At 41.0% G+C, this 27,290-nt stretch overlaps 2 protein-coding genes across 2 annotated transcripts in view; one reads left to right on the top strand and one right to left on the bottom strand.

The window, feature by feature from the left end:
- coq8aa (coenzyme Q8A, genome duplicate a) lies at positions 1-22,061 on the top strand. Its single transcript, XM_030721905.1, has 17 exons — positions 1-201; positions 3,335-3,434; positions 5,217-5,296; positions 5,398-5,645; positions 5,730-5,922; positions 6,041-6,107; positions 10,073-10,147; positions 11,651-11,779; positions 17,010-17,095; positions 17,250-17,390; positions 17,657-17,738; positions 17,912-18,005; positions 18,870-19,011; positions 19,204-19,311; positions 19,445-19,510; positions 20,016-20,102; positions 20,274-22,061. The coding sequence occupies exons 2-17, from the start codon at positions 3,341-3,343 to the stop codon at positions 20,568-20,570; spliced, it is 1,989 nt and encodes a 662-aa protein (XP_030577765.1). The 5' UTR covers positions 1-201; positions 3,335-3,340; the 3' UTR covers positions 20,571-22,061.
- stum (stum, mechanosensory transduction mediator homolog) overlaps positions 2,491-27,290 on the bottom strand; it is a 53,892-nt gene continuing 29,092 nt past the window's right edge. The window contains exon 3 of the mRNA XM_030721907.1: positions 2,491-2,570. Coding sequence (XP_030577767.1) covers positions 2,551-2,570 — 20 coding nt within the window. The 3' untranslated portion in view covers positions 2,491-2,550. The remainder of the gene's footprint in view (positions 2,571-27,290) is intronic.

Here is a 27,290-nt window from a genome sequence, read left to right as displayed (position 1 = left end):
CAGCAGGAGCAGCAGCAGCAGGAGGAGGAGGAGGAGTAGGGCGGCTAGTAAATAACCTTAAACTCGTGCTGTTAGCACACTGTTTCCCCTGATAAAGAATGCTGCTGCAGCTCAAGTAATATATTGGCTGGTTTGACTCTCCTTATCTGATAAGAGTCGTACAAACCAGCAGCAGAGAGAGAGCGCACACGACAGCTGCTGGTGAGTATCTATCGTGCATTAGCTGCTAACTATTATGAACGCAGTCAGATACGTTTTCGGTTGGCCTCGTCCATTTATTGTCGCTTCAGCCTTAAATTTGGCTGCACGTGAAAAATCCTGCGCAGCAGCGTGCTGACGTGCTTTGACATCCGTGGCTGCCCCGTACTTTACTTTACAGACTTTACCGAGCTGCAGACCCAACGGCAACTTGTTTTGGAGATCTTGAAATCCGCTCAAGCTGTTCGCCCTCGGTCGGTGCAGCTGTACCGCAGCTTTAACTCCTTAAAGCGGCACGAGTTTGTTGTTATGGGGGCCAACGAGGAAGTGGGTTAGAAGAGCTTTAAATGGACAACTTTCCTTAGTTTCAAGGATGTTGTGGCCTAACATCGAAAAGTAGAAGTGACGCTGGGGTGTTTGTTTACGCCGAACGTGTGTTAAAGCTTAAATTATAATTTATACATTCCTGGGAGAGCACGCATCGAATAATCAGCATATGTTTACTTCAAGTACAGCAGGAAAATAACGTTTCAATTTTTTTTTTTTGGGGGGGGGGGGCATAAACGGAAGTCAAATATTTTCTTTTCGGTTAATGATTAACTGAAAGCACTGTTAATAGTTTCCAGTAGTAATTAAAGGTGTTTTGATTATGTGTGCCTAACAGTGTGTACCTCTGTAGGGCACAACGTTCATATCTGCAAAATATTTTAGAGAAATCAGTTCAAGAACTACTGATAAAGAAGAAAGAAAAGTTAGTGTATAATATCATCACTGAATAGCCTAATGATATAAACTCATGACACGTGTATTAGTATAGATAATTATGATGGTAGTAATTGAGATTAAATTGCACTACAAAGGTACAGTATTTTTGAGGTTTATTATTAATTTACTTTTTTAATATCAGGCCTAATATCCACCATCACCTCAATGTTAAAAAATGTTTTTAACAGTTATCTATCTATCTATCTATCTATCTATCTATCTATCTATCTATCTATCTATCTATCTATCTATCTCTCATAATATAATGTATGTCATGGGGTGTGGCGATGTAACTAATAGCAATAATCTGGCCAAAAATATAATAATAATTTTCTGTTACCATGTCAGATTGTATACAAAAAAAATGTGAGATAAAGCAATCAAAGTCTCTCTGACGTGCTGGCAGGTAGCAGTGTAACAGCTGATTGTTTTATTTTTATTACAGGAACTGCCTTTGTGCAGTTTATTAAAATGTTAGAGACTCCCCTTTTCTGGAGTCTAGCACGGAACGTGAGTTTATTCGTGTTTCCCCTGTTAACACCGGTGACACTGCAGAGTTAACAGGAAACATTTCCCACTCTTGGCTCAGGAAGACTTGTGATGGTAGGCTGTCAGGAAGCTACTGAGCAGCATTCAGACGCTGACTAACACTGCCTGGTTATTTCCATAGCGGTGAGACAACAGCTTGAGCAGCAGACAACAGCTGCGGCTTAGGTGTGCATACTCGCCACACAGTCAGAGTGCTGTTACCAAAATCATACCTTTCAGTTTCCCTCCTCTGGAGATGAAGGCTTAGACCCACCCAGATAGGCCACACACCAACACTGACAAATGGGAAGTTGCTCAGCAATAAACAGTAACTTAGTCATGGCCAAAGGAAAACTCACCAGCACTGCAATGAATGCTGACCAGGAAAAACCCTGAAGTGTGGCTGAATCATGATTTAAAATTTGCAGAAGCTACACACAGTATACAGAAGATATTTTATATGATCTAACTTTGTGCAGAGGAAGGTTTGTCTTTCACAGATTCAGGTCTAAATTCCCAAGTAAGAGGTCTTGGAAGAGGCACATTGTGGGAGCTTGATAATTGGAATGACAATGTTGTACTCTGTAAAAGCAAAGAATGAAATGACCTTAAAAACAATATAAATTAGATGTCGCTAAATGGTTTCTATTGCAGGTTTTAGGAGTGCAGTTGTAGTTATTTTCATTTTCCATTTATTTGCTTTTTAAAAATCTTTTTCTTTGTGGTGGAAAACGTCCATCCATATTTCCCCAATGTGCTTATTTCAGTGCATATTTTAACCAGTCGCTTAGTTCTAAAAAAAATAAGACCCAAACTTCCAATCACATCTTTCCACAAGCACTTCATTTTTTTCCCTTCCTATTGGTTCTTTATGCCACAAAGTATCCACCAACTGAGAACACAGAGCAGCCCTGAAGGAGGATGGATGACCAACTTCTGACTCAGGCAGTGTATGCGCAGAGCGTCACATACACACTTATACACATATTGCATAGATTCCTTCGGCAGCAGCTTTCTCCGCTGGCCCAAATCCTCGCTGAGCTGTTTTGAAGCCTGTTGTCACACCCACAGAGCAGCACCTGTAATACGGTAACAAAACACAGGTGGCGGGCTGTGAAAGGCAGGAATGCAGCAGTGCCTCTGTTGTTTAGATAAGCCTGGGGAAAAAAAAAAAAGTTTTATTTGTAACCTAACTAACCTCGTGTTACAAGCGTTGTCATCCCATTTTAATAGCACCAACTGTATCGGCCTATAAAGATAACCGGATTGTTTCCTGAAAAGAAGTTGTGACATTTTTAGATTCATAGAAAACTGCCTCACCGTCCCGTCAGTTGCATAAAATATGATGGCGAGCCTCGAACATGAACTCAGCGCAGGCACCCACGCTCACTCGTGCACAGAAATAGCTGAAACATTTATCTCTCGCTCTCCTCCCGTTTCGTTTCCAGTGACATTTTCAGATGCCGTCCTGGACCGCGGCATATTCACAGCTTAATACAAGCAAGGCATTCGCCTTCCCTTTCTTGTGCCTCTGTTTGCCCAAACAGGGATTGGAGGTCATGGGTATTTTTGGACACAGTATTAAAGTCCTCTCAAGATGTGACAGCTGTGTATGTTTGTGAGTGTTTCTGTTGGCAGTGACTCGACAGCGGGTTTTATTTCTTTCCATTTGGCTTCTTTGTTTCTGTGGTTTTTAATCTTCCCCGGCAAGGTGAAGTTACACATTTAAATGTCTCACTGCTGGATGTCTGTGCTACCGGGCGAATTACACACAGAGGGAATCGAGGGATGAAATTCACCCCACGTTTTTCTATTTTATTGTCTTTCTGTCTTCTGTTTGTAGTCCATCATGGCGGGTGATATGATGTTGCTAATGCGAGGCCTGGCTAAGCTGAGCCAGGCAGTCGCAGAGACTCAGACCAACACCCTCCGCAGTGGAACAGGTATGTTTCTGAACTATATGCTCTGTATTTATATCATTTTCTCAATGTCATTGTCACTTCACTGAAATGGATATTTCAGCGTGGGACTTGGTGCTACCCTAAACAGACTTCCATTCAGATGATAGAGACAGAGCACAGTTAAGTTCCCTCCCACAGCGACGAAAAGCAATTCATTTGCTTTCCGTTGACTTTGTGTTGCGTGAAGGTGACTCCTTATCAAGTCTGCTGATAGGATAAGGAGCCCAGAGCTCAGCTTTTATCAGCAGCTACAGGCAGGAAAATAAAAGTCTCATACATGTTAGCCATCAGCAAGAACCCACCGTTCAGAATGAGAACACAGATCCTGACAGTCAGCTGGCCTGCATGTGTAGCAAGCATTTTCTCGCTGATAAATGTAAATATTCAGATTATGTCAGGTCAGGCACCTACTTTTCTGTAAGTTAAGCCAAAGCATTTTAAGAGGAAGGTCATTTGTACTATAGTGTAATGCTCAGAAAGTTATAAGTAAATGTTTGAACTTCTGTCTTTAACTGGATAACAAAAAGCGAAGTAGACATAATGTACTTTAACAGGACAACATCTAATATTTTTAGGCAGCTAAAGGGTTTTTGTTGAAAATATTAGCATCTTCAGCTTGTGATTTAAAAATCTTAAACTGGAGATGCTAATATTTTCACTGGGAGTGACCAGAATAGAGAGGATTAGAAATGAGTGTATCAGAGGGAGAGCTCAGGTTGAGCAGTTTGGAGACAAAGTTAGAGAGGCCAGACTGAGATAGTTTGGACTTGTGCAGAGCAGGAATAGTGGATATGTTGGGCAAAGGATGTTGAAGATGGAGCTGTCAGGCAGGAGGAAAAGAGGAAGACCTCAGAGGAGGTTGATTGGATGAAGTGAAGGAGGACATGCAGAGGGCTGGTGTGACAGAGGAGGATATTAGGGATAGGGTTAGATGGAGGCAGATGATCCACTGTGGCGACCCCTAAAGGTAGCAGCTGGAAGAAGATGACATTGGCTGATTTTTTTTTTTTTTTTTTTTTTTTTGGACACATGAAACAACAGATTTCCCCAACATGTGTAGCTATTTATTTGCTCATTTCTGCTCTACCTGTATCTGCTTGGATCAGCTAGTTGTTTGTATTCCAAACATGTGTTGTCAAGCGGGATGTTGCAGAGTGCCCTCTGGTGGACAATCTATGCAGTGTCATCACTCATAACATGGTTGAAGGGTGTTTCTCTCATCTCTTCTTTACTTTAATTTTAACTTGTTGTTATACACTGATATATCAACAAATTGCTAATAATGGCCAATAAATCAGCTGAGATGTAGTCTGTATATTGATGGGAAGACTGCTTTCCCATCTGTGGATCTCAGTGTGAGAAACATTGGGGTATGTCTGTATTAAGCTATGCTCCAAGACCAAGCAGAGATTGCTAGCAACCTGTTTTTAAGCTTGAAGACTTCATAAAAAGAAAATTATTACAACATTGCAGCCCTGCATTAAAGGACAAACTAAAACTGTTTTGTAACTGTTACTCAAGTTTGAAAGAAAATTTTACAATTAATGAAGCAACAAGGGGAACTGGTCCAGGAAACTGAATGCCCACAGGAACAAAGAACTTTCTGTGATTTTCAGTTGACCAGTTGTAAACAGGACACTGAAATACCTTGTTCATCGTGGAGTTTATAAAAATATTAAACAGTATTTGCTTTCTCATTAGTGTTTTTTTTTTTTTTTTTTTTAGCAGAACACAGCTTAACTTTTCCTGTATTTGTATTGCCAGCCCCAGGAATAGGCGCTGCTGTCCAAAGTGTCCAATCAGCTGCAGAGCAAGGCATCTCCGCAGCCATGACGAAAATCCAGGTTTGTGCAAATAATATTCTATATTCCATTTTATGTCATAAAAATACCCTGGGTGTGTTTAAGTGTATACAGCTGACAAATGTATGGATCTCTGTCTACAGGAAATGTCCGGTCAGCAGCAAAACTTTTCATCAGAGTCAGAATTTGACTTTCCTCCAGATGACAGTGCATTCACCACTTCAGAGTTCAGGGAGGAAGGTGCGGACTTCACAGGGGATCACTCAGGAAGCAGTGATGACGCAGCAACAGGGGCGAAACACGGCAGTGGGAAAAGCTCAGTGTTTGAGGGATACAAAGACCCCAGCAAACAGTTTAGTGGACACATCAGATCCTACCACCAAGATGCAAGGTATGAACGGTCCCTGCCATAAACAGGTTACCGCTGCTGTTTGTGGGGGGATTAAGGTCATTCTCTGTGCTTTCTGTGTGGCAGACTTTTAAGTGGACGTCAGCTCTACAACTACAGGATAAACAGACATGTGTGGAGACAGCTTTACTGTCAGTATCCTGTCAGTCATTACAAGAGCTACCATCAAGACCCGTCCACAGTGGGGGGACTGACGGCCGACGACATTGAGAAAGCCAGACAGAGCAAGGGGACTGATGTGAAACCACATAAACAGATGGTAATTCCTCTTTCTTGTTTCCTGTTCCTTGAACACAAAGATACTCGTGTAAGCACTTACTTTGTGTTATTGGTTTCATATTTTAATGGAAAGTCACATTGCATTGTGTCTTCTTTAGCTGAGCGAGAGAGCCAGAGAGAGGAAAGTGCCTGTGACCCGGCTCGGGAGATTGGCCAACTTTGGAGGTACATCATTACTGTGTCTGAGTCATGGATGATTCAGTGGATGTTAATATCTGGCTGTATTTGTAGTCGTGCAAGGCTGCATGTATGTCAGCAGCAAAGTTAAGCACTGTGTGAGCAGACCCCCAGCTTTTAATGGTCCAGATGACATTTATTGGGTCATACATTTACACTAGTATATGAGAATAGAGTGCTTTTATTTATGGTTTCTTCCTGATGACACAAAAGTTATAAAAGTGGTGGTGAGTGCTTCCTTTGTGCTTAATGTAAAAGTTGAGTTGGTAAAATTCTGGTCACCCAGTCTTGTAATCATTTAACCTCCCACTTGCCTTTTAAGCTGGGGTCGCTTGGTTTAGGACAGCTGGTGTTAAGATAGTACTAATGAATGCATTTGTACTACATACGGCCATATGTAAATGCCAGTGAATACAAAAACAAAGAGTTTAAAGGAACTGAGGGAAACAGGACATTGAGAAATGTGTGCAACATGCTTGTCACACCTTGGAGCTGAATTCAAACAAAAACCTCTAGAAATGAGGTCAAGCTTCCTCAGGCTCTATTAACTCATCTGTTGCTGCTGAAATAAAAACATGCCCTGTTAGGCAGCTACAAGCTGGCAGAGTGAGACGCCAGCAGACTGAAAGAGAGTTGTGCAATCATGCAGCCATAAAAGGAATGAGATGTAGGTGACTTTGTACTCTACACTGTTATTGTTAATATATTCTACAATGTTTCCAGAGCTCCAGTTATTATCTGTGACATATATATTATATTACATTATAATTAATGCAGTTTAATTATAAAATGTCTAAAAATAGATGTGTGTAAAGTCCAAAGTTGTAACTTTTATAAATATTGTTAAAAAAAAAAAGCTGTAGTTAAGCTGCAGTTGCAAATTTGATTGTTTTCTGTCTGATTTACAACATACACTCACTTCATTAGGTACACCTTGTTAGTACTGCGTTAGGACCTCTTTTGTCTTCAGAACTGCTTTAATTCTTCATGGCACAGATTCAACAACGTGCTGCAAACATTCCTCAGAGATTTTGGTCTGTATCGATATGATAGCATCACACAGCTGCTGCACGTCTGTGACGTAAATCTCCCATTCAAGCACACCCCAAAGGTCCTCCACTGAGTTGACTGTGAAGACATTTTGAGTACAGTGAACTCATTGTCGTGTTCAAGAAACCAGTTTGAGATGATTTGAGCTTTGTGACATGGCGCATTATCCTGCTGGAAGCAGCTGCCAGAAGATGAGTAGGCAGGGTCAACAATACTCAGGTAGGCTGTGGCATTTAAACAATGCTCAGTTGGTACTTAGGGGCCCAGAGTGTTCCAAGAAATCATCCCCCACACCATTACATGACCACTTCCAGCATGAATCGTTAGTACAAGGCAGGATGGGTTCATGTTATTTATGCCAAATTCTGATGCTACCATCTTAGTATTGCAGCAGAAATTAAGATTCATCAGACCAGGCAGTGATTTTCCAGTCTGTAATTGGCCAGTTTTTGGTGAGCCTGTATGAATTGTAGCCTGTTTCCTGTTTGTAGCTGACAAGACTGGTAGCTGGTGTGGTCTTCTGCTGCTGTAGCCCAGCTGCTTCAAGTGTGTGTGTTCAGAGATGCTCTCCTGCATACCTTGGGTCCAACAAGTGCTTATTTGAGTTACTGTTGTCTCCCTATCAGCTTAAAGCAGTCTGGCCATTCTCCTCTGATATCAAAAAGGCATTTTCACCCAGAGAACTGCCACTGACTGGATATTTTCTCTTTTTTGGACCTTTCTCTGTAAACCCTACAGATGGCTACATGGGAAAATCCCAGCAGACCAGCAATTTCTGAAATATTGGCCTGTCTGGCACCAGCAACCATGCATCGTTCAAAGTTACTTAATTCACCTTTTTTCCTCATTTTGATGCTCAGTTTGAACTTCAGCAGGTCGTTTTGAAGTGAGTTGCTGCCGTGTGATTGGCTGTTTGTAAACAAGCAGTTGAACAGGTGTACCTAATAAACTGGCTGGTGAGTGTATGTTGACCTATGTGTAACTTCCAGAAAACCTTTATTGATGACTGCAGTCATCAACCTGCCACTCATTGACTTACCTTACAGCGCTAGAGGCTAGTCAGCTAACCTTGGGTTGCTTTCCTGCTAATGTTGCCTCTAGCAAAATACTTTCTGAATCCAGCGCAGTCTTTATGAATTATTTTTTTCTTTGTTTCTTTGTTTTTTGTCTTTTTGTGGAGTTTGTGATGGAGTCTGCGTTGAGATGGGAGATGACACTTTTTGTTGACATTGGTGATTAGTGGACTTAATTTCCAAGCTTAGCTAGTAATACTAGCTGTGGATATTGGGAGCAAAGGCGAAGACTCCAGAAGGGCCTTGGGAGCAAGCATAAACACTTAAGAGGGTTTGAGAGGCAACAGAGAGGGCCTGGGGGAGATCACCTTTTATATGTTACATTACATTCTGTTCACACATACTTGACATTCTTCAAACAGTAGCTTTAAACATATCAAATGTCTTCTAATCGTCCAAGTTATGTCGTGACAGGATGTTTTTTTTTCTGTGCTAATCTTATTCAAAGCCCTAATGTTCCCACAAGCACAGCGAAAAGCTCACAACCAGCCTCAGATGTAGTTTAGCAGAACTTATCAGCAGTTTTTGTATTAGGAACTACTCGGACAGATGATGGATATGTTGGCAGGAGGCATGGAGCTAAACCGAAGCCAGAAATGTGAAGGAGAACATAAACCGGTCTAACACAAGTCAGCGTGGGCCGTCGACGCTGCAGAATTTAGCCGCAGCTCATTCCAAGCAAGTTGGAGTTACAGTGAGCCGCGACAGGTAGAGCCGAGATGATTCAGCATGTCAACAGCGGTAACATTTAGAAGGTGTCAAAAAAGAAGAGGGGAGGTGGTGCTTGAATGTGGCCTCGGCCTGTCCTTCACTCTCCTACAACATTTGGCAACAAAGACAAGGAAAAAGGCACCAAATTGATTCATGGCATTATAGCCGCCTTGCATAGGCGTCCTCTCGCTGTTGCCATTCAAGTGACCGTTTTCAACCATTTTTGCCAACTTTATAGTTTGAATAAACAGCAGTAATTTTTGTAAACACATTACTGCTCTTGAAGTCAAATGATGGACAGACGCTTGTGCGTGGTGTGGAAAAAAACATGTCACTCAGAGATGCTACAGGAAATGCTGATCTCTCTTTGGCTGGCAGGTGCACACGCTGACATCATACATGCGGTCACGTGACTGGCTGGTTCGTCTTCAGTGTTTAAATCTGTGCGTTGCAAATCCCCCCCTAAACCAGGAAACAAACCACAGGGAGATGAAAGGAAACAATACAGTTTAAGTTACAGCAGATAACACACACACACACGCACACATGTTCGCATGATACACATTTTCTTAGCCTTACTGAGGCACATGTATGTTTTTGACTGATGAAGAAGTGCTTAGTTGACTCATATACATGACACAGAAGCACACTGTGTCCCAATTTGTCCATCTACCGCTGCATCTCAGCTTCAGAGAGGCCGCTGACTAACTGATTATGTAATGCTGAGTTATGTAAGTTGGAAGCAAGCTCAGAGAAACTTCACAAACAGCCACCCACTTGTGCGATCACTAGTTTTCTTTTTATCCTCTGCTGATATGAACCGCTAACTTCTCAGATGATTGAGTTTTTCAAAAGCTTCATTATTTTGTGATTCAGTGTTTGACTTAATTTTCATGTGCTCTGTCATATTTGCTGTTTCATATGTTTTATTTCGATAGCAATAGCAACAGATGGCTTCCTGTAGCCAGTTTATTTACACTCATCACAGAGGTTTGTGGTGAGGGTCCCATTAAGCAGCCTGTCCACTAAAATGATTTTTTTTTTTTTTTGTACATACACAGCATGATTCTGTGCTTTTACTTTTGTTTACGTTTTTTTGTTTGTCTGTGTCTCCACCAGGTTTGGCTGTGGGTTTGGGTATTGGAGCTCTGGCAGAAGTCGCCAAGAAGAGCATCAGGCAAAACGGTGTAGAAGGTAACATACGAACACACCCAACTGGCTCAAGCACTGAGTGGGATTTACATGTTTACAGCTAAGAAATGCATGAAAACCACAAAATGTAGGCATGTTTAGGTATTTGGTTTTTATGGTAATGTTATGGCGAGGGCTCATCAGTGTGTTTGTTTTTGGTTCATAGTAACAACATGCACAGATTTTGCAGCTGCGTTCCGATTGAATTGCTCTCAGCACCAATCCCTCACGCATGCTATTACATGTTACACACTTCTTCTACACAGGAAAGAAGCAATTAAGTTGCCTCCCTTACAGTCTGCCTCCGAAACAGACGTTCCTGCTCTTCTTCATCAACCTGCTAATCCTAAAACATAGGCTAAGCTGAAACAGAGCGTACGGGCGTAAATCTGCGGCCTTTGTGCATCTGTTTGTTGCTATTTATCTTTGTGTGTGCGCTTTAATCCCAGGGACACACCGAACACACTTGTGTGTGTGGTAAATCTCTATTAAAGCCTCTGAAGGCAGCTTCAGATGTACCAAAGCGTACTATCTGATGACCTACTGACACATGTACACAGTCACACCACCACCCACGTTGGTACAGTCAGATCCATAGTGCTGCATTCCATTTACCTCAGAGGCTGGATGCCGGAGCTGGGAGTGACGTCACTCCAGAACTGAGCGTGTTCCAGTAGTAATTTTGGAAAAACAGGATTTCTTTTTCTCCTTAGCAAGGTAGAGCTATCACTAGTGAGACAGCTCAGTGTTTGTTTTTTGCACTTAAAAACATGGCTGCAGCACATTCATAGATAGAGCCCGGTCAGTGCTCTGCTCATCTTATTTAGCAAATCACAAATACACAACAGCAGTGCTACAGATTGCAAGTTTTATTAATGTTTATGAACCATCTTGGATTGTTCTGTGTGTAGTCCTGTCGGGGTTAGCGAGGCTGCTCTGACTTTCCAAGTTGGAAGTCTGATTTCCAGATTCCAACCAGGAACTTGGAAATTACAATTTCCGACTTCAAATGGATTTCACCAAAAGCGGTCAAACATGTTTTTTTTTGTTTGTTTGTTTTGTTTTGTTTTTTGTACTTTTTTCCCCACCATAATGAATGGCATTATTAACTTCACTGGATTTGCAGGATTACATTTTTTTTTTTTTGCTGTTTCTGATTACTTTTGAAAAAAATGAGTAGTTGAAAAATGTCTATAATTCCTAAATATTTTTGTTAAATCTCTTGGTTGATTCATTTTAAATTCATTGTGTTGGTGCGCAGAAGAAAAACTGCAAATGTTAAAGTCCACAAACTTATGGGCTTGACTGTGTATACTCAAGCATATATTTAATTGGTGCTGCATCTAAACAGCTGATATTTCAATTTGTGCTAAATGGCTTCATCTACAAAAAGAACCCACTATATTCAACCCTCTTTTAACATGTATTACAAGATATTTAGCTCTCTGCAGCACAAATCCTTTTTCTCTGATGCCAGAATTTCACATCTGTTTTGTACGTCTTCAGGTGAAAACAAGAAAGCAGTTCTGGACTCGAGCCCTTTCCTGTCTGAGGCCAACGCTGAACGCATTGTCAGAACTCTGTGCAAAGTCAGAGGAGCTGCATTAAAGTTGGGACAGATGCTCAGCATTCAAGGTGAGGGACAAACACATTCAAATGCTTATTGCTTATTATAATGCTTATTTTTGAAACTTTCTGCTTGTGAACGCTTTAAAAAGTGGAGCAACTCGTAAGCAGTCTTCTGTGAAGGCTCTAAGAGTCTATAGATGATCACAGAGAGGAATCTGCTGCGGTGCAGTTTAGCTTGGGTGGCTGCTGCATTGGTTGAAAACTAGTGAACTGACTCCGTGCTGGTACAGAGGACTTTTGTTTTTGTTTGTTTGTTTTATACTGTGAGTCTGTATTGGCTCTAACCTGCCATTAGATCAGTGCCTGTACACAAACCACAGATACAATACAATAGGAGAGCGAGGCCAGCGGTAGTAAACAAACGAGCAGTGAGATAATGAAGCCGTGTCAGGTAACGACAGTAAAACCATCATCACAGTCTTGTTTAGCACTGTTGACCCCTCTGCCCAATCTTGGTTTGGTGACTTTTTCCTTCAGCATTAACATACTTAGTTGTGAACATATTCGTGTTATCTTTGCCTGAACTGTGCAGTGCAGTAAATATAATAAGCCATAAAGGCAGTAGCAGGAGAGAAAAGGGCATTGGCTTTGAAGAGACCAGGTCAGTCCGCTGTGCTGAGACCTGATGAGCAGTGGGGTGGTTGCTGAAGAACCTTCACAGCTTTACTGTGTCTATAAAGTGGTGGCAAACTGCATCTTGAACCATGGCCAGGTTCGAGGGGTTAATGTAATGTTCTGTGGGTGGACACACACAATCTCACTGCTCTTTTTACAGAAAATGTAAAATGCTGAAATGGATATAATAATAGTCTGACTGACTGCAGTTGAATATCTCTAGAGGATAGAAATCACTGCAGTGGGCTTTGTCCTCTGCTGACATTTATCTGTCATGGCAGGAATTTAGTGGTGGGCAGATGATTGGCTCTTCAGCCATTGTACTCATTTAGCACAAGGCTCAAAATGGTGTTAACGTTGAGAGGGCTGAAACTGTTTTTAAACTCTGAGTAAAGTCTGTAATCCCGATTGCTTATATTGTTCTACAGCGTCTGCCAAAGCTAACATCAGATGCTGCCAAGCCATCAGTTTTTTTTTTTTTAGGGCCCGAGCACGAACTGTGCGAAGGCCCTATTGTAATTGCTTCGTTTATTATTATTATTTTTTTTTTTTTTTTTTTTATTATTATTATTATTCAGGCAAATGAATTGGCTTTTTGGGGGCTTTATCATATTCAAAAACTCATGAAACTTTGCACATGCGTCACACCTGGTGAAAATTTAAGTATTTTAATGGGCTCGGGCAAGGGCGCGCCCAAATGGCTCGCTAGCGCCCCCTAAACTGGAGCCCCACCGCTGTGTTTCACGTACATGAATGAAACTTCATACACATGTATATCATGTCCAGGCGCACAAAAAATCCTCTTGGAGCCATGCCCTAAACCCAACAGGAAGTCCGCCATTTTGAATTAATTATGCAAATTTGGCGATTTGCAGCCCTCACACTTTTTCTAATAACTCAGAGGTTTTAGACGTTATCATCTTCATATTTGGTTTGTCTAACCTACACCCCCAGGGGAATCTAAATCTCGAAAATGGTGAGTTTTTGCCAAGGGGGAGGGGTCCTTATGCCCCTTTGAACTTTGATCATTCGCCATGAAATTTTGATTGCCTCTCATTCATACCTACATGATCCAATGTGCATCAAACTTCTCCAGTAGGATGAGGGTGCCCCCCTGAACACATACATATGACAATATTTAATATCAGTCGCAGCGCCACCTAGTGGGAACAGGAAATGTCATATTTTACACTTGGAGGTCCAGCTCCAAGGTGGTTTAGCAGAACCATCTCAAATTTCACCTGGAAAGCCTTAAGAAGTTGGACTTACTGTGTTTTCAAAACTGTGACTTTTTGACAAAAGGGCGTGACCCTTATGGGACGGCAAAGTTCGATGATTCGCCATGAACACAAAAATGGCTGTAACTCAAAGCCAACTTGCCCAATCTGGCTCAAACTTCAGTGGTGTGATAAGCACCCTGTCCTGAACACACTGATATGCATAAAGTCCATAAACGTTAGAGCGCCGCCTAGTGGCATCTCCGAATATCTTAAAATAGCATGTTTTTTGAGTAGCCCCGGAGCTACGTTTTATCTACATGTATGAAAATGTACAGGCTCATGTAACATACTAAGACGTACAAAAAAGTCTCTTGGACCCATACCCCAAACCCTACAGGAAGTCGGCCATCTTCAATTGAAGGTGTCAATTTTTGCGATTTCCACGCCTGCTATTTGAACGAACTCGTCCTAGGGCATTTCACCCACTGACACCAAATTGGCTCCAGATCATCTACACAAGTAGCCCATCAAATATTGTGGAAATCTTTACAAAATATTAAACGGCCTTGTCACACCAGGCCATTAAATTTGGCCTTTGTTTTTCTCCCTCACCACCAAAATTGTTTCTGCACTTGTTCGCACATGCTTTGTCTGATCAGGCTGAAAATTTAATCACTCATGTACACACCCAGGCTGAATCCATAACTACAGATTCAAGACTGTAGGCGCAATAGCGCCCCCTACAGAAGCAAATGAAAATTTGTATGACCGTCCACAGAATTAGTTTTGCTCTGAAATACATGAAATATCTTTCACCATTCCTTACAAAATCCTCATCTATTTGATAAGCCTCCTGCCCTGAACACATTGATATGCATAAAGTCCATAAACGTTAGAGCGCCCCCTACTGGCAGCTTTAAATATCATAATATACCATGTTTTTTAGCTAGCCCCTGAGTTACATTTTATCTACAGCTCTGAAATTTTGCACACTCATGTAACATCCTAAGACATACAAAAAAGTCTCTTGGAGCCATACTCCAAACCCTACAGGAAGTCCAGCATCTTCAATTGAAAGTGTCAATTTTTGCCATTTTCAGGCCTGCTATTTGAATGAACTCCTCCTAGGGCATTTCACCCAGTGAGACCAAATTGGCTCCACATCATCTAGACAAACAGCCCATCAAAAAAGTCAATCAGACCCATGCCCTATTTTGCATGCTGGAGCCGTGACCACACCCCCAAATATTCCATTGCGTCTATGCCGAGAGCAAAAGATACCTTTTCCTATAAAAGAATTCAACTTTCTAGAGACCCATCACGATCACAAAACCTCCGAGTGCGGCATGGGTCGACGAGCGCCACAGGTCGACGCGCGCGGAGTGCGAGGGCCCGATATCACCGCTTGCGGTTTTAATTTTTATTGTGATGGTAATTTCAGTTTGACTCTCAGGGTTACACCATTACGTCTGTTTTAGGTGGAAAATGCACAGGTAGTCACTGAGTGTGCCCTTTGGTTTATTGTACTCGGGCAATATGCTCAGTGATTTTAAGTATTAAACTTCTAAGTATTAAAATTTCATTGCTGTTGGTACTCCCAGACCCGACAGGTGGGGATCGGTCGGCCAGGCCCTCTGTCCTTGGCCACTGTGCAACACACACACACTGCACCCAACCCCTACGGGCCTACAGGAGGGCGAGCCTATGGCTCCTCTTTGGACTGTGCCAGGCACTCTGCCCTGAGCACCCTCCCCAAGCCTGGCTCCAGGTTTGGGCCAGGCTTGAGAGTAGCATCACACTCTGTCTGGCCCCTCACCCAGGACCAATTTGCTTTGGGAGACCCTGCCAGGGGACAAAAGCCCCCAGACAACATAGCCCCTGGGATCACAGAGACACATAAACCCCTCCACCATAATAAGGTGGCAATTTGCAGAGAACTCTTCTTCTCCTCTCCTACCAGGAGGAGGCCCGTGGTAGACCCAGGACACGGCTGACCTGGGAACGCCTCGGTGTTCCCCCGGATAGGGTGGAGGAGGTGGCTGGGCAGAGGGAGCTCTGGGTTTCTCTGCTTAGGCTGCTGCCTCTGCGGCCTGGCTCTGGATAAGTGGAAGAAAATGGATGGATGCTATCAGAACTCTTTATTATCTATGATTTCCAGTCCCATTAAACAAAGTACTAAATTGTACTTTCATTATATGTTTTAGTAGGAAAAGATGTTCACTCTAAAATATTCCAAAACAGCAATTTAGTCTACACAGTTAACATCAATAAAAGGGAACATTTGCTGTCAATTTATATTGATGTATATTACATTATTTGTAGTAAATTGCAGAGTGAGTGTACTGTCAATATTATAGTCGCACTGTTATTCTTACTGATACACTTGTCATTCCAGTACTTTAATGCTGTTATTATTAGTTATATTTGTTGTTTTTAAGATGAAAAGATAAAGCAAATTAAGAAAACTTCACACTGCTTTATTTTCACACTTGTAATGTCTATAAATACATTTTCAGTTTGAAAAGCTAATCACTAAATCCACCCCTATTCTGAGTGCTTTTTTTTTCCTGCTTGACAGTCCAGATTGAATTTCTAAGCAGACCCATAGCTTAACAGTCAGCTGGCTAATAGTTAGTTTTAATCATTAACCCATGTCTGTAAAATTAAGTTAATTAAGTTTGATGTCTCTAAGCTGCAAGCATAAATAAAGCACATCTGACAAGAAAAGCCAGACAGCTGAAAATTGTGCATTTCTCAGTGTGTATTTGATGCACTTTTCTCTGCTCACGACCTGCTGCACTCAGAGCAGTGAGTGTCCTCTGACTGTAGTGAAGCACAGCCACGTGTTCAGTTCTGCACCACAGTCACTAAGAGCAGCGTCTGTGTTTGTGCTGTGACTTGTTAGAGAGAAGTTGCCTCTCACACGCCGGCTCAGAGAGAGCCAGAGGTTTCTTCTGGATTTGGAAAACGGTCTGACGCAGTTTTGCATCAGTGTCTCAGTCTTATTGGACCTAACAGAGTTGGTGTAAAGTGTGCAACATAATGTTTATGTAGCAATAATAAAATAGGAATTTTTCCTAATTTCTCACAGAACTTTGATCTTTAATGAGGCGTCAGGGCTTAATGATTAGTGCTTTATACTTGTTTCAGTACCTACACACCTGTGCTGTTCATATTTTGGAACCACTCCAGTTGTATATTATGTAACGTATTATGCCAGTGGGAAGGTAAACAAGTTTGCTGATGTTGTTGTGCTGACCTTATTTCACAAAAGCTGAACTTGGATCCTTTTTTATGGTCAATAATTGATGAAAGTTGTGGCGAGGGGCGCATGGAAGCATTTCTTTCTTTTCTGTGTGTAGTTCTGTTTAGACAAACAAATGTGTGTTTTTGTGTTTCAGATGATGCATTCATCAATCCTCACCTCGCCAAGATTTTTGAGCGTGTGAGACAGAGTGCTGACTTCATGCCAATCAAACAAATGACAGTAAGACTCTTTTAACTGATAGTCGTTCCATTTCCTGAACAAATTATATTTTAATTGATGATGTAATGAGCATTTCTGTCGCTGGCTGTTTTTGGATTAACTCAGTTTTAACTCCACTGATGCTAAAATGCTACTTGCTCGCGTCTGTCTACAGAAGGCACTGAACAGCGATTTGGGCTCTAACTGGAGGGACAAGCTGGAAATGTTCGAGGAACGTCCGTTTGCAGCAGCATCCATCGGACAAGTTCACCTTGCAAGGATGAAGGATGGCAGGGAGGTGGCCATGAAAATACAGGTTAGGATTGAAAACATGTGACAGTATGTTTTATGTTATTAATATCAACACGGTCAGCACTCGCTGAGCGTACGGGAAACACGTAATCTGATTATCAGATACATGTAGTTCCTTACAGAGAAACATTTGAGCTGAAGTTATCTCATGCCTTTCCAGAATTAAATGATCTGATTGTTGTGTTAACTGTTTAAAATCAATAGCAATTTATGATCAAATTAAATTCATTCCATTTTTAATTTTTTCCTCTCTGCTTCTGTTGTCCTCAGTATCCTGGTGTAGCTCAGAGTATCAACAGTGATGTCAATAATTTGATGGCAGTGCTGAATATGAGCAATGCCCTGCCTGAAGGTGCTCACCCAAAACACACACACACACACACACACACACACACACACATGCATGCTCAGTGACCTCACACACAGACAATATCCTCTTCATCTCCTCGTGTCTGCTTCTGTTTCTTTGAGTTACTGTTTCCAGAATTAGTCCCAACTTTTTGTCCTTTGTGTTTCTGTTTGTAGGTCTGTTTCCGGAGCATCTGATAGATGTCATGAGGAAAGAGCTAGCGCTGGAGTGTGACTATATTAGAGAAGCCCAGTGTGCAAAGAAGTTCAGGTATTATGGAGCAGATGTTGTAATGGAATAATCTGGAAAGCCAAGCTTGAGAAATCTTTTTTTTTTTTTTCTTGCAATTTTATTTATTCATGCTTACCAGCCTTTAGAGGCAATGGCTGAAAATGAAATGGCCACAGTTCACTGGTGTGTTTTTAAATTATATTGCTAAAGAAAATAAAATGGATGGATGCCTGAAGGACTCCTCTTGGAGTATTGGTCTGATTTTAATGAAATGTGCATTCAGTGATCAACTTCATGGGTGTTCAAGGTCAAATTTTTCGGTCTCAGTGGATTTTAATTCTCATTCGTTTTTGCAGTACATATAAGACACACCGACCAGGCTCTATTCATAACTACTGCAGCCTTTTTACAGGCAAAAAAACAAAAACAAAACAGGCATTGAAACTGATGGCTCCACCTTGCTTGGGAGCAAAACGGAGCCTGTTTTCTGACGTCATTCCCCGCTCCGAGACCTGACTTCCGAGATGAAAGAAACACAGCATTATAGTATACTAGCAAACTCCCACACATACAAGCATAGATGCGTACATATATACATATGCTACAAGGTGCATTTGAGAACCACCCGTACTTGTTTAAGGCAGATGGCACTGAAGTATTTGAACTCAAATCATGGCTCCTACTTTAGCTCCACTGTGCAGTCTGCTGTCTCACTCCTGAAACACTCAGGTTACATAGATATAGTTAGCGCACTCCGTCCCCCTTTTGCACGTTCATTGCTTGGGTTCAAGGTCAGACCGATTGCAGTTGCTAATCAACTATATATAGAAAGCACTCTATGTGGACTGCTTGCCGCCTTAAGTTGTTTTCATGTATTTTTGTATCTGCTCATGTCTGACTCAGGGAGCTATTGAAGGACCATCCGTTCTTCTATGTACCAGAGGTGATAGACGAGCTGAGCAGCCGCCATGTTCTGACTACTGAACTTGTTCCTGGATTTCCTCTGGACAAAGCTGAGAGTCTCTCGCAGGAGCTGAAGAACGAGGTATAAATGATAAATCCATAACATGTAACGGGGTTGATGAATGTTTAGCTGACTGGGCATGAATATGCTAGCTGATGTGTGCAAAGGGCCTTTCTCTAACACAATAAACACCACAACCAAGCAAAACTGAATATGATCTGGCGTGCATGTTTTTAGCAGCAGAATGAATGTAAACCTTTGTTTTTGTCTCAGATCTGCCTCAACATCTTGACTCTGTGCCTCAGAGAGCTGTTTGAGTTCAGGTACATGCAGACCGACCCAAACTGGTCCAACTTCTTCTACGATCCGCAGACACACACGGTGAGTCTCCATACAGCTTAAAGAATACTGTCATAAAGTTAGTTCAGCTATAGAAACAAGTAAGATGGCACTGATGGCTGAAGGTTTGAAAATAATGAAAATAGGAAGTGTTAATTAATTTGTGTCCCTCTAGGTGGCGCTGTTGGACTTTGGAGCGACAAGAGGATTTGATAAAAGTTTCACTGACCTCTACATAGAGGTGAGACCACTCAACCCCCCACAATAATTTCTGTGAACTCATTATGAATGATGGTGTTGTATGCCCTTTATGTAGCTACACAAACTTTGTGTGTTGAGCTACTCACTGTGGGAGGTTAATCCCAGATTATAAAGCCTTGCATGGCTTTGAGTGTCACCATTCATTTCATACTTTTAAAATGATTTGTTTAATTTATGTACAGCTGTATTATTTCTAGCAGTAATCCAGAGACGAGACAACATAAAGTTCTAGTAACTTCACATCTCTGCTCTGTTTTTATGTCTTAGTTTTTTACTGAAGATGACATTTTGTAACTCACATTTATACATGGTTCCAGTGGTGATTGGTGAACTTGTAAAAAGTTTGCTTACATGGTTTTCATGCTAAGTCAGAACCCATTAAAAGACCCTAATAATTCATGGCAACCTAAATCCTCTATAAGGGATTAAAATCTAATCTTGGATGAAGAAAACAAGAGTACCATGTGACCTGCGTGTGATTGCAGGTTATCCGTTCAGCTGCCGAGGGCAACAGGGAGGGAGTTCTGAAGAAATCTGTCGACATGAAGTTCCTGACTGGGTATGAGTCCAAGGTAATAATCTCTGTGTGGCTTTTTTCTTCCCTGCCTGCTCTACATTACACACAGTGGCTCTGTACATGCAGGGTAACCTTAAATGAAAGTGAGAGATGCGCCCACAAACAAGTCAGATATTAGTTGTAAAAGTGCAAAAACATAATGTGTGTTTTTACTCGTGTTGTCCAGGCGATGGTGAATGCCCATGTGGATGCAGTGATGATCCTTGGCGAGGCTTTTGCCTCCTCTGAGCCCTTCGACTTCGGTTCCCAGTCCACCACGGAGAGGATCCACAACCTCATCCCCGTGATGCTCAAACACCGGCTGACCCCGCCCCCGGAGGAGACGTACTCGCTCCACCGCAAGATGGGCGGCTCCTTCCTCATCTGTTCCCGGCTGAATGCAAAGCTGCAGTGTAGGGAGATGTTCGAAGCAGCATATCAGAAGTATTGGGAAGGGCGCACGCCACCGTCTGACTCAGCATAAACCAATTAATGTTTGGTGTTTTGATGAACTGGATTGGGGGGGGGGCAACAGCAAGGTGCCCATCAATGCCAAAACGGAGGCCTGAACTGGTCGCCAAGCGCCAGCATGTTGGGCATTTAAAAAAAAACAAAAAAAACCTTTATACGTATCAACACCCATCATTTTTGGTTTGAAAGAGGGAGCAGCAGCAACACGGCATGTGTTGTGTTTAAGGCCAGAAGACAATAAAAGTTGTGAGAGAGAGAGAGAGAGCGAAGGAGACGAGCAGCCTCGTTTAGATGTAAAACGAGTGTGGAAAGGTCGAATTTGCATCTCTTGATAATTTCATGATGATTCTTGCATTTAATGTTGCTGTGATTTGTTGAGCTTTGGGATAAACTGTAAAGTTTGCCGCTTACCGTAAATGTCATGACATTTATTGTATTAACTGAGCTCTAATTTTAGGCCAGGATAACAGTACAGGTATTTCTGCTTCTATTTTTTTAAAAACACATTTAATTAGATATTGTGGATATGAATAATAAGTCTAGGTCTAAAAGCAGATAATTAGTCATTTTGATAAAAATGAAATGGAGATTATGAGGATTAACTTTTTTTTTTTTTTTTTTTTTTTTAAAGTTGACAAAGTGATGCTTCTCAGCACTTACACACAAGAAGGTGTGACTTTAGCATATGTATATGTAGTATACAGGATCTTGTGTATTAATGCAGCCATACCGGACTAAATGATGTTGTTATAGCTTGTAGCTTCTAAGGGAAATTTTTTATGGGCATAAGATCGATTCAAACCGTTGCTCTGTTTCAGTCAACCCTCGGTTAAGACCTAAACTCGCAGGGGAATGGAAGTCTATAAGCTCTCGCTTTTGTTTTTTTTAAATATATTTTTTGTGCTGTTACTGGGTTTAAATGTTAAAACAGTGTCCAGATTCACTTGTGAATCCAGCTGTTAACAAACCAAAGTAGTAGCAGAATTTAAATTCTGTCAGACATAATTATGATTTTGTCTAATTTGCAGTTTGACAGCGTAACAGAAAATAAAACCACATGGATCCACGTTGCTCTCCGTTCAGAAATGAAGATTTCCCAGAAGAAACTGGCCGTAGCTTACATCAAACACTGGACCTGAATGTTAACAAACTACCTGGATGGAAAGCGTTCATCCTGATAACGCACAAGATCAGCTTGTGGGCTCGGCTCGCTCCCACAAGTCGGTAATCTCTCCACGCCTCCTCGGGTGAAAAATCCTCCTGGCTGGAGTGTGACTGTGAAAGTTCTCTATGATCTGCTGTGTGAATACTGCTATAATGAAATAGTGTGAAAAGGGAGGGTGGGGGGACGAAAAGGTGCCTGATTGATGTTTCTAGCAGATGGTTTGTAGCTAGAAATCTCTACTTTATATTTCATATTATGTATGACTGAGAAAAGGGTTTAAATTTTGTAATCAATGCATTCTTAACTGAAAGTTGTAATAAAATATATGAAAAGAGTAAATGTTTGAGCTACTGTGGTTGGGGGTGTGTCTGTGTGTGTGTGTGTGGTCAGCCCATTTAAAATGACTCCATCAGATTGTTTATTACTGTTACACAGACATATGTGCATATAACCCAGATTTTGCTGCATGCTGGCCTGCTGGTTAGGTGGTAATCTGTGTTCAAGAAAGAAAACGAGTGAAAATACAGTAGGGAGAGAGGTCATCTTCCTTATTTAGCAACGTCTTGGCCAGCAGTGGAGGAACTGGCAGAGAGCCTGGGAAATAAGAGAGCACACTCAAATATTCAGACGTGAACCCGTACGCTTAAAATATCCAACCAAATAAATCCTGCTCTTACCCATGCACGGGGAATTGAGTTGTTTGGGGTGAGTGGGTGTAGGCAGACGTGCTCTTCCTCTATGAATTACCCTTTCTGTGATGCTTTTTGTCTTTGCTTGGAGAAAATCAAACCCATTACAAATGATTACAGTTAACCAGCGCTTTCATCTTTCAGTAATTCACTGAATATCCAGCACACGGCGCTGCTGTGTTCTCCTGCAGTGACTTAATGGATCAGCTGCTGGAATAGAACATCCCGATAAAAGAACAAAACATAAGCAGCCTGAAGCCAGACAGATAATTATATGGAACTCAGCTGGCTGCAGGTACAATTCAGCTTTATTGAAAATATCCTGTGTGCAGAGGCGGAAGAAATCACAGGGAGAGATTACACAAAGCAGCAGTGATTAAATCAGATACATGTACACATGATACTAAGTACTGTGTGTGTGAGATTCATACAAATACCTGAAAGGCCATAAATTAAACCTCTGATTCTGGCAGCCAAACTAATAACCCACAGGATGAATTTGTATACTGCAATTAAATATCGGTATGAAAAGCTTGATAAGGGTTTAATTTGATTAATTCTACTCAAATACCATCTGTTTAAATATACAGTACTGTGCAAAAGTCTCAAGCCACCCCTCATTTCTTCATGTTTTGCCAGCAAAATAAAAAATAGGTGCAGTAATTTATCAAAACGTGTAAACATACATGGAAATACAGTATACAAGTGTGAATCATAACTCCATCAGACCTGTTGCCACTGATTTTCAGTCCAGTTCTTGTGTAATTTGCATACCTCAGTCTTTTCTCCCTGTTTCCCTTCCTTAAGAATGGCTTCTCGATGGATCAACTGAAGGAACAGATGCATCTCACAGATCCTGTGTCTGGTCTTGGCTGGATTATTTTCTATTTCCTAAGGAGATGACTTTCAGATACTGTTCATCTGCTGTAGATAGGTGTTTAGGCCTGCTGTTTCTTATTTTGTCCTCTACTCATCCAGTTACCTCAGATCTTTCAAAGACACACTGCACACGATGCTGAGATATGTAGAGTTTTTTAACACCTCTGTTGGTGCAAAAATACTATTTCATGCCTGTCAGGCTCTGTTATCTTTGACATTTTTTGTGGATTTTTCGGGTACAATGACGGGACTGAAAATATGAAAAAAAGCAACCAATTTCCAAAGGAAAAAAAATGTGCTTTATACTGGAGAACAGCTGCTGAAGACCACTTAAAAAAAAATGACAAAGTCTGCCTCCTTGGAAGCAAAATGTAAAAAAAAAAAAAAGGTGCACAGTACTGTAGATTTGCTTAAACTAAACTAATGCTAGAAACCACATTTGACTCCCAGCCAAGTGAGAAAATCTATCAACAGCCTTTCCATAAAGTTAGGACTCAAAATAATTTCTTAGAGCTTCTTTGCAAACACTGGCTGAATGGCAGTTGGTTCCGATGAGCATCCAGTTTGGATTGAGATTACGTTTTTCTAGCCCACGCTGGTGCTGCACTTCATCCCAGCGCCCTGAACGTCTGTACTGACACTCCAACTTGCTGAGCTAAAAGAGAGTTGTGTCAACTGTGGCTGTGTTTACATGACACAGAGGAGGGTGGGCGTATTAGTAGGAAGTTGTGGATGAGATGACTGGTCAGAAAAAAGCAAGGGGGTAAGAACTCCTTATTTGGTGAGAGAAATCAAGTCTGGGTGCAGGCCTTGAAGGCAAACTGCTCTTACTACATGAGTTTAACCAGTTTTCTTCAGTGTGTTTTTGGTCTCTGTCCTCATGAGTGTGGACATGATTGATTAAACTTTTTTTTGTTTAATGACATGGGAGCCAATTTTTAGGAAGCAATCAAGAGCTGCACATCTGAGCCTCTAAATCAGATAAACTCTAAATAACCCTATATTGGGTAAACTCATTTTAGCTCCTGGGCCACATGCAGCTCAATTTGATCTCAAGTGGTCCGGATCAGGAAAACAACTGTATAATAAGCGGCTTTTTTTTTTTAATATAAAGAAGGATGTTATAAAAAAATGCTCACATTTAGTGAACCATTTATAGAAAAGATGACGACCAACCTGACATACCTTGAAAAAGAGCAATTTCAGGAATATGCCTTATTACACGTGTGTTACAATTCACAGTGGCTCTACAAACATACAAAACCTTCACATTTAGAGTTTTTGGAACTAAACAACCGTATTTTACCACATGAATCAAACAACTAATTTTCTCTCTCCTGTGTTGCCTCCCCTCATCAGGTACTGGAGAACATTTTATTGAAGATTTGAAGTTATTAACGACTCCACTCCAACTGTAAGACTCTGTAAAGCGGTCCCCAGAGCCGTGCCGCACCGGACCCTTTGGCAGACCGGTTCTGGGCTGCATGCTCGATTTCACTGCTTCAGAAGTATTTTTTGTTATTTATATATTTATTTATTTATTTATTGTTGATCCATTCTGAAGTCCTCGGAAATCTCTGGCATGAATCACATCCTCTGTCATACGTTGTGAAGATCAGGGTTTTTTTTAATTAAACCCTGGTTCCCACTCACACCTGACTGTCATCCTATTGATTGAAAACGCCTGATTCTAATTCCATTTTTAAATTTATTGCTGATCGTAGAGAAACACAGGACAGAGTGAGCTGCTAGGCCTCATTTCTGTAATTTTTTTAGGTAACGTTGCTGGTCAGGCTGAACATGATGTTAAATGCTGATAACACAGAGGACTGAGGCCTCTCACAGTGACAATTACACATAAACAGCACAACTGATATATATATATATATATGACTGGACACCTGTGAACATGGTAAACAATTCTAGCCATGCTTGTTTTTCACTTCTAATTGTTATATTTCTATTATGGTTGTTTGAACATGCTTTATAGCATGCACGTATACATGTTTTAAATATCTCATTCTATCCTCCTATAAAGCGCTCCGATTAGTGTCTGAACAGTGATATACAAATACATTTGAATTTGAGTTTACAGTACTGCGCAAAAGTCTTGGGCCACCCCTCATTTCTTTCAATTTTGCTAGAAAAATGTGAAATAGGTGCAGCAATTTATTGAAACATACATTATTGTGAGTGTACAAGGCAAAAGCAGAGTTTGTACAGTTCTGACAAGCTTGAAAGTCAATATTTGGTGTGACCACCTTTGTTCTTCAGCACAGCTTGAGCTCTCTCAGGCAGCTTTTTTGTCATTTTTTTAAGTACTCTTCATGGGAACAAATTATGCTTGTATTTGTGACAGCTGCTAGTAAGAAAGTGCCTAAAGATACAATTTAAAATTAGTTCTTTGCCTGTTAATGTGTAGACACAACACTGATTCATCCTTTGTCATAGGTGGTTAATGGTGTGTGTTTAATGGTTGAGTATTTGTAGCTAGGTGTTCCTCTGAGAACGGTCAGGTACAAGGAGCGGTCTGAAAATGAGTGAAAAAGCGGCCGACGTGAAAAGAAAAACCTTCAGAACTGTTGCTCAAGACCACTTTTAAAAAAAGTGATGAGACGTTCTGGCTTCTTGGAAGCAAAAATAAAGAAATGAGGGGTGGCTCAAGACTTTTGCACATTACTGTAGTTTCCGAATGAGACAAACATGCTTTCAAATTTATACTGGAGCTAAATATCAAACATGACACAGAATTAACAGTTTTCACATCAGTCTGCAACCAGCTCACCAGTCATCTTCAGAAATATATGTTCAATCATGAGTCAAATGTAAATCCATCCACACATCATTTATTGACATAAAAATGTGCACACACTGTACTGGACCTACAAGCATAAATGCTCCTCTACAACTGCCAGATTAAAAACAGGGACTGCAGATACTTGGTCATAAACCAGCTCGCATTCTGACTTCTGAGGACTCCTCGAGCAGTAAGCTAAAGGTGAAACACCTTTAGTTTAGAGGGTGGATAACCAGGAAGTCTTTCTTTGAGGCTAGCAGGAAGCAGTTCATCAATAGAAAACAGTTTAGATTTGCAAGAAATCATTGAACTCAATGAAGGTATAATATTGATTCAACAAAAAACATGCACCATATAGTTACAAGTATTCCATAATTAGGACCAAAATGACTTTTAATTGCCAGAGTTTTGTATCAGTTACCTCAAACTGCTTCATATCAATGCAGCAAAGCCACAAAAATAAGCTACAATCTTAAATTATGCAAGTGGTCATTTGACGCCAAAGATTCATGCAGGAAAAATACTGTTCCAATCACGACAGCAATCACAACAGCTCCATGGTTAAAAAAAAAAAAATTACAGCTTTATAATATTCCCCCTGAAACACACTAAAGAAAAAAGCTGGTTGTAATAAAGTTATTTCTGATATAAATCTATGAAAAAGAAACTCCAGCACCACACATACAAACACACATGTGGGAGAATGTCAGTCCATTGTAAGGCATAAGATATCATCACCATCACAGACATCATTATCATCATCATCATCATTATCATTATCTCTAATTTCACACACTAACACTGTACAACATATGCACATTTAAAGCATAAATATATTGGTGTTGTCATCTAAATTACAGAAATGTTCTTAAAAATTATATTTCAGCATTACAAAGTCAAATGAAGTAGAGGGTAAAAATCACAGCATGGATTAGTATTATTATTAGTATTATTTCATGTCCATTTTTCTGTTCCACATTTCACGAGGAATAATTTACGTGCCTTTATTTAAAACGCTCAGAGGAGCGCTTTGCCAATGTTTTCATCAGCGCGCTGCAGCAAACTAATATCTCTGTTAAATTACAGTAAATTTCTAAGAAAACAGTGATCACAGCCACTTCATTAGGTACATCTTGCTAGTATGAGGTTGGGCACTTTTGTCTGCCTTAATTCTTCGTGACACCGATGCAACAAGGTGCTGGA

This window comes from Archocentrus centrarchus, chromosome 24, assembly GCF_007364275.1.
Source record: "Archocentrus centrarchus isolate MPI-CPG fArcCen1 chromosome 24, fArcCen1, whole genome shotgun sequence".
Classification (NCBI taxonomy): Eukaryota; Metazoa; Chordata; class Actinopteri; order Cichliformes; family Cichlidae; genus Archocentrus; species Archocentrus centrarchus.
The sequence above is the reverse complement of the archived record's forward strand: the minus strand, read 5'-3'. Positions and strand labels throughout refer to the sequence as shown.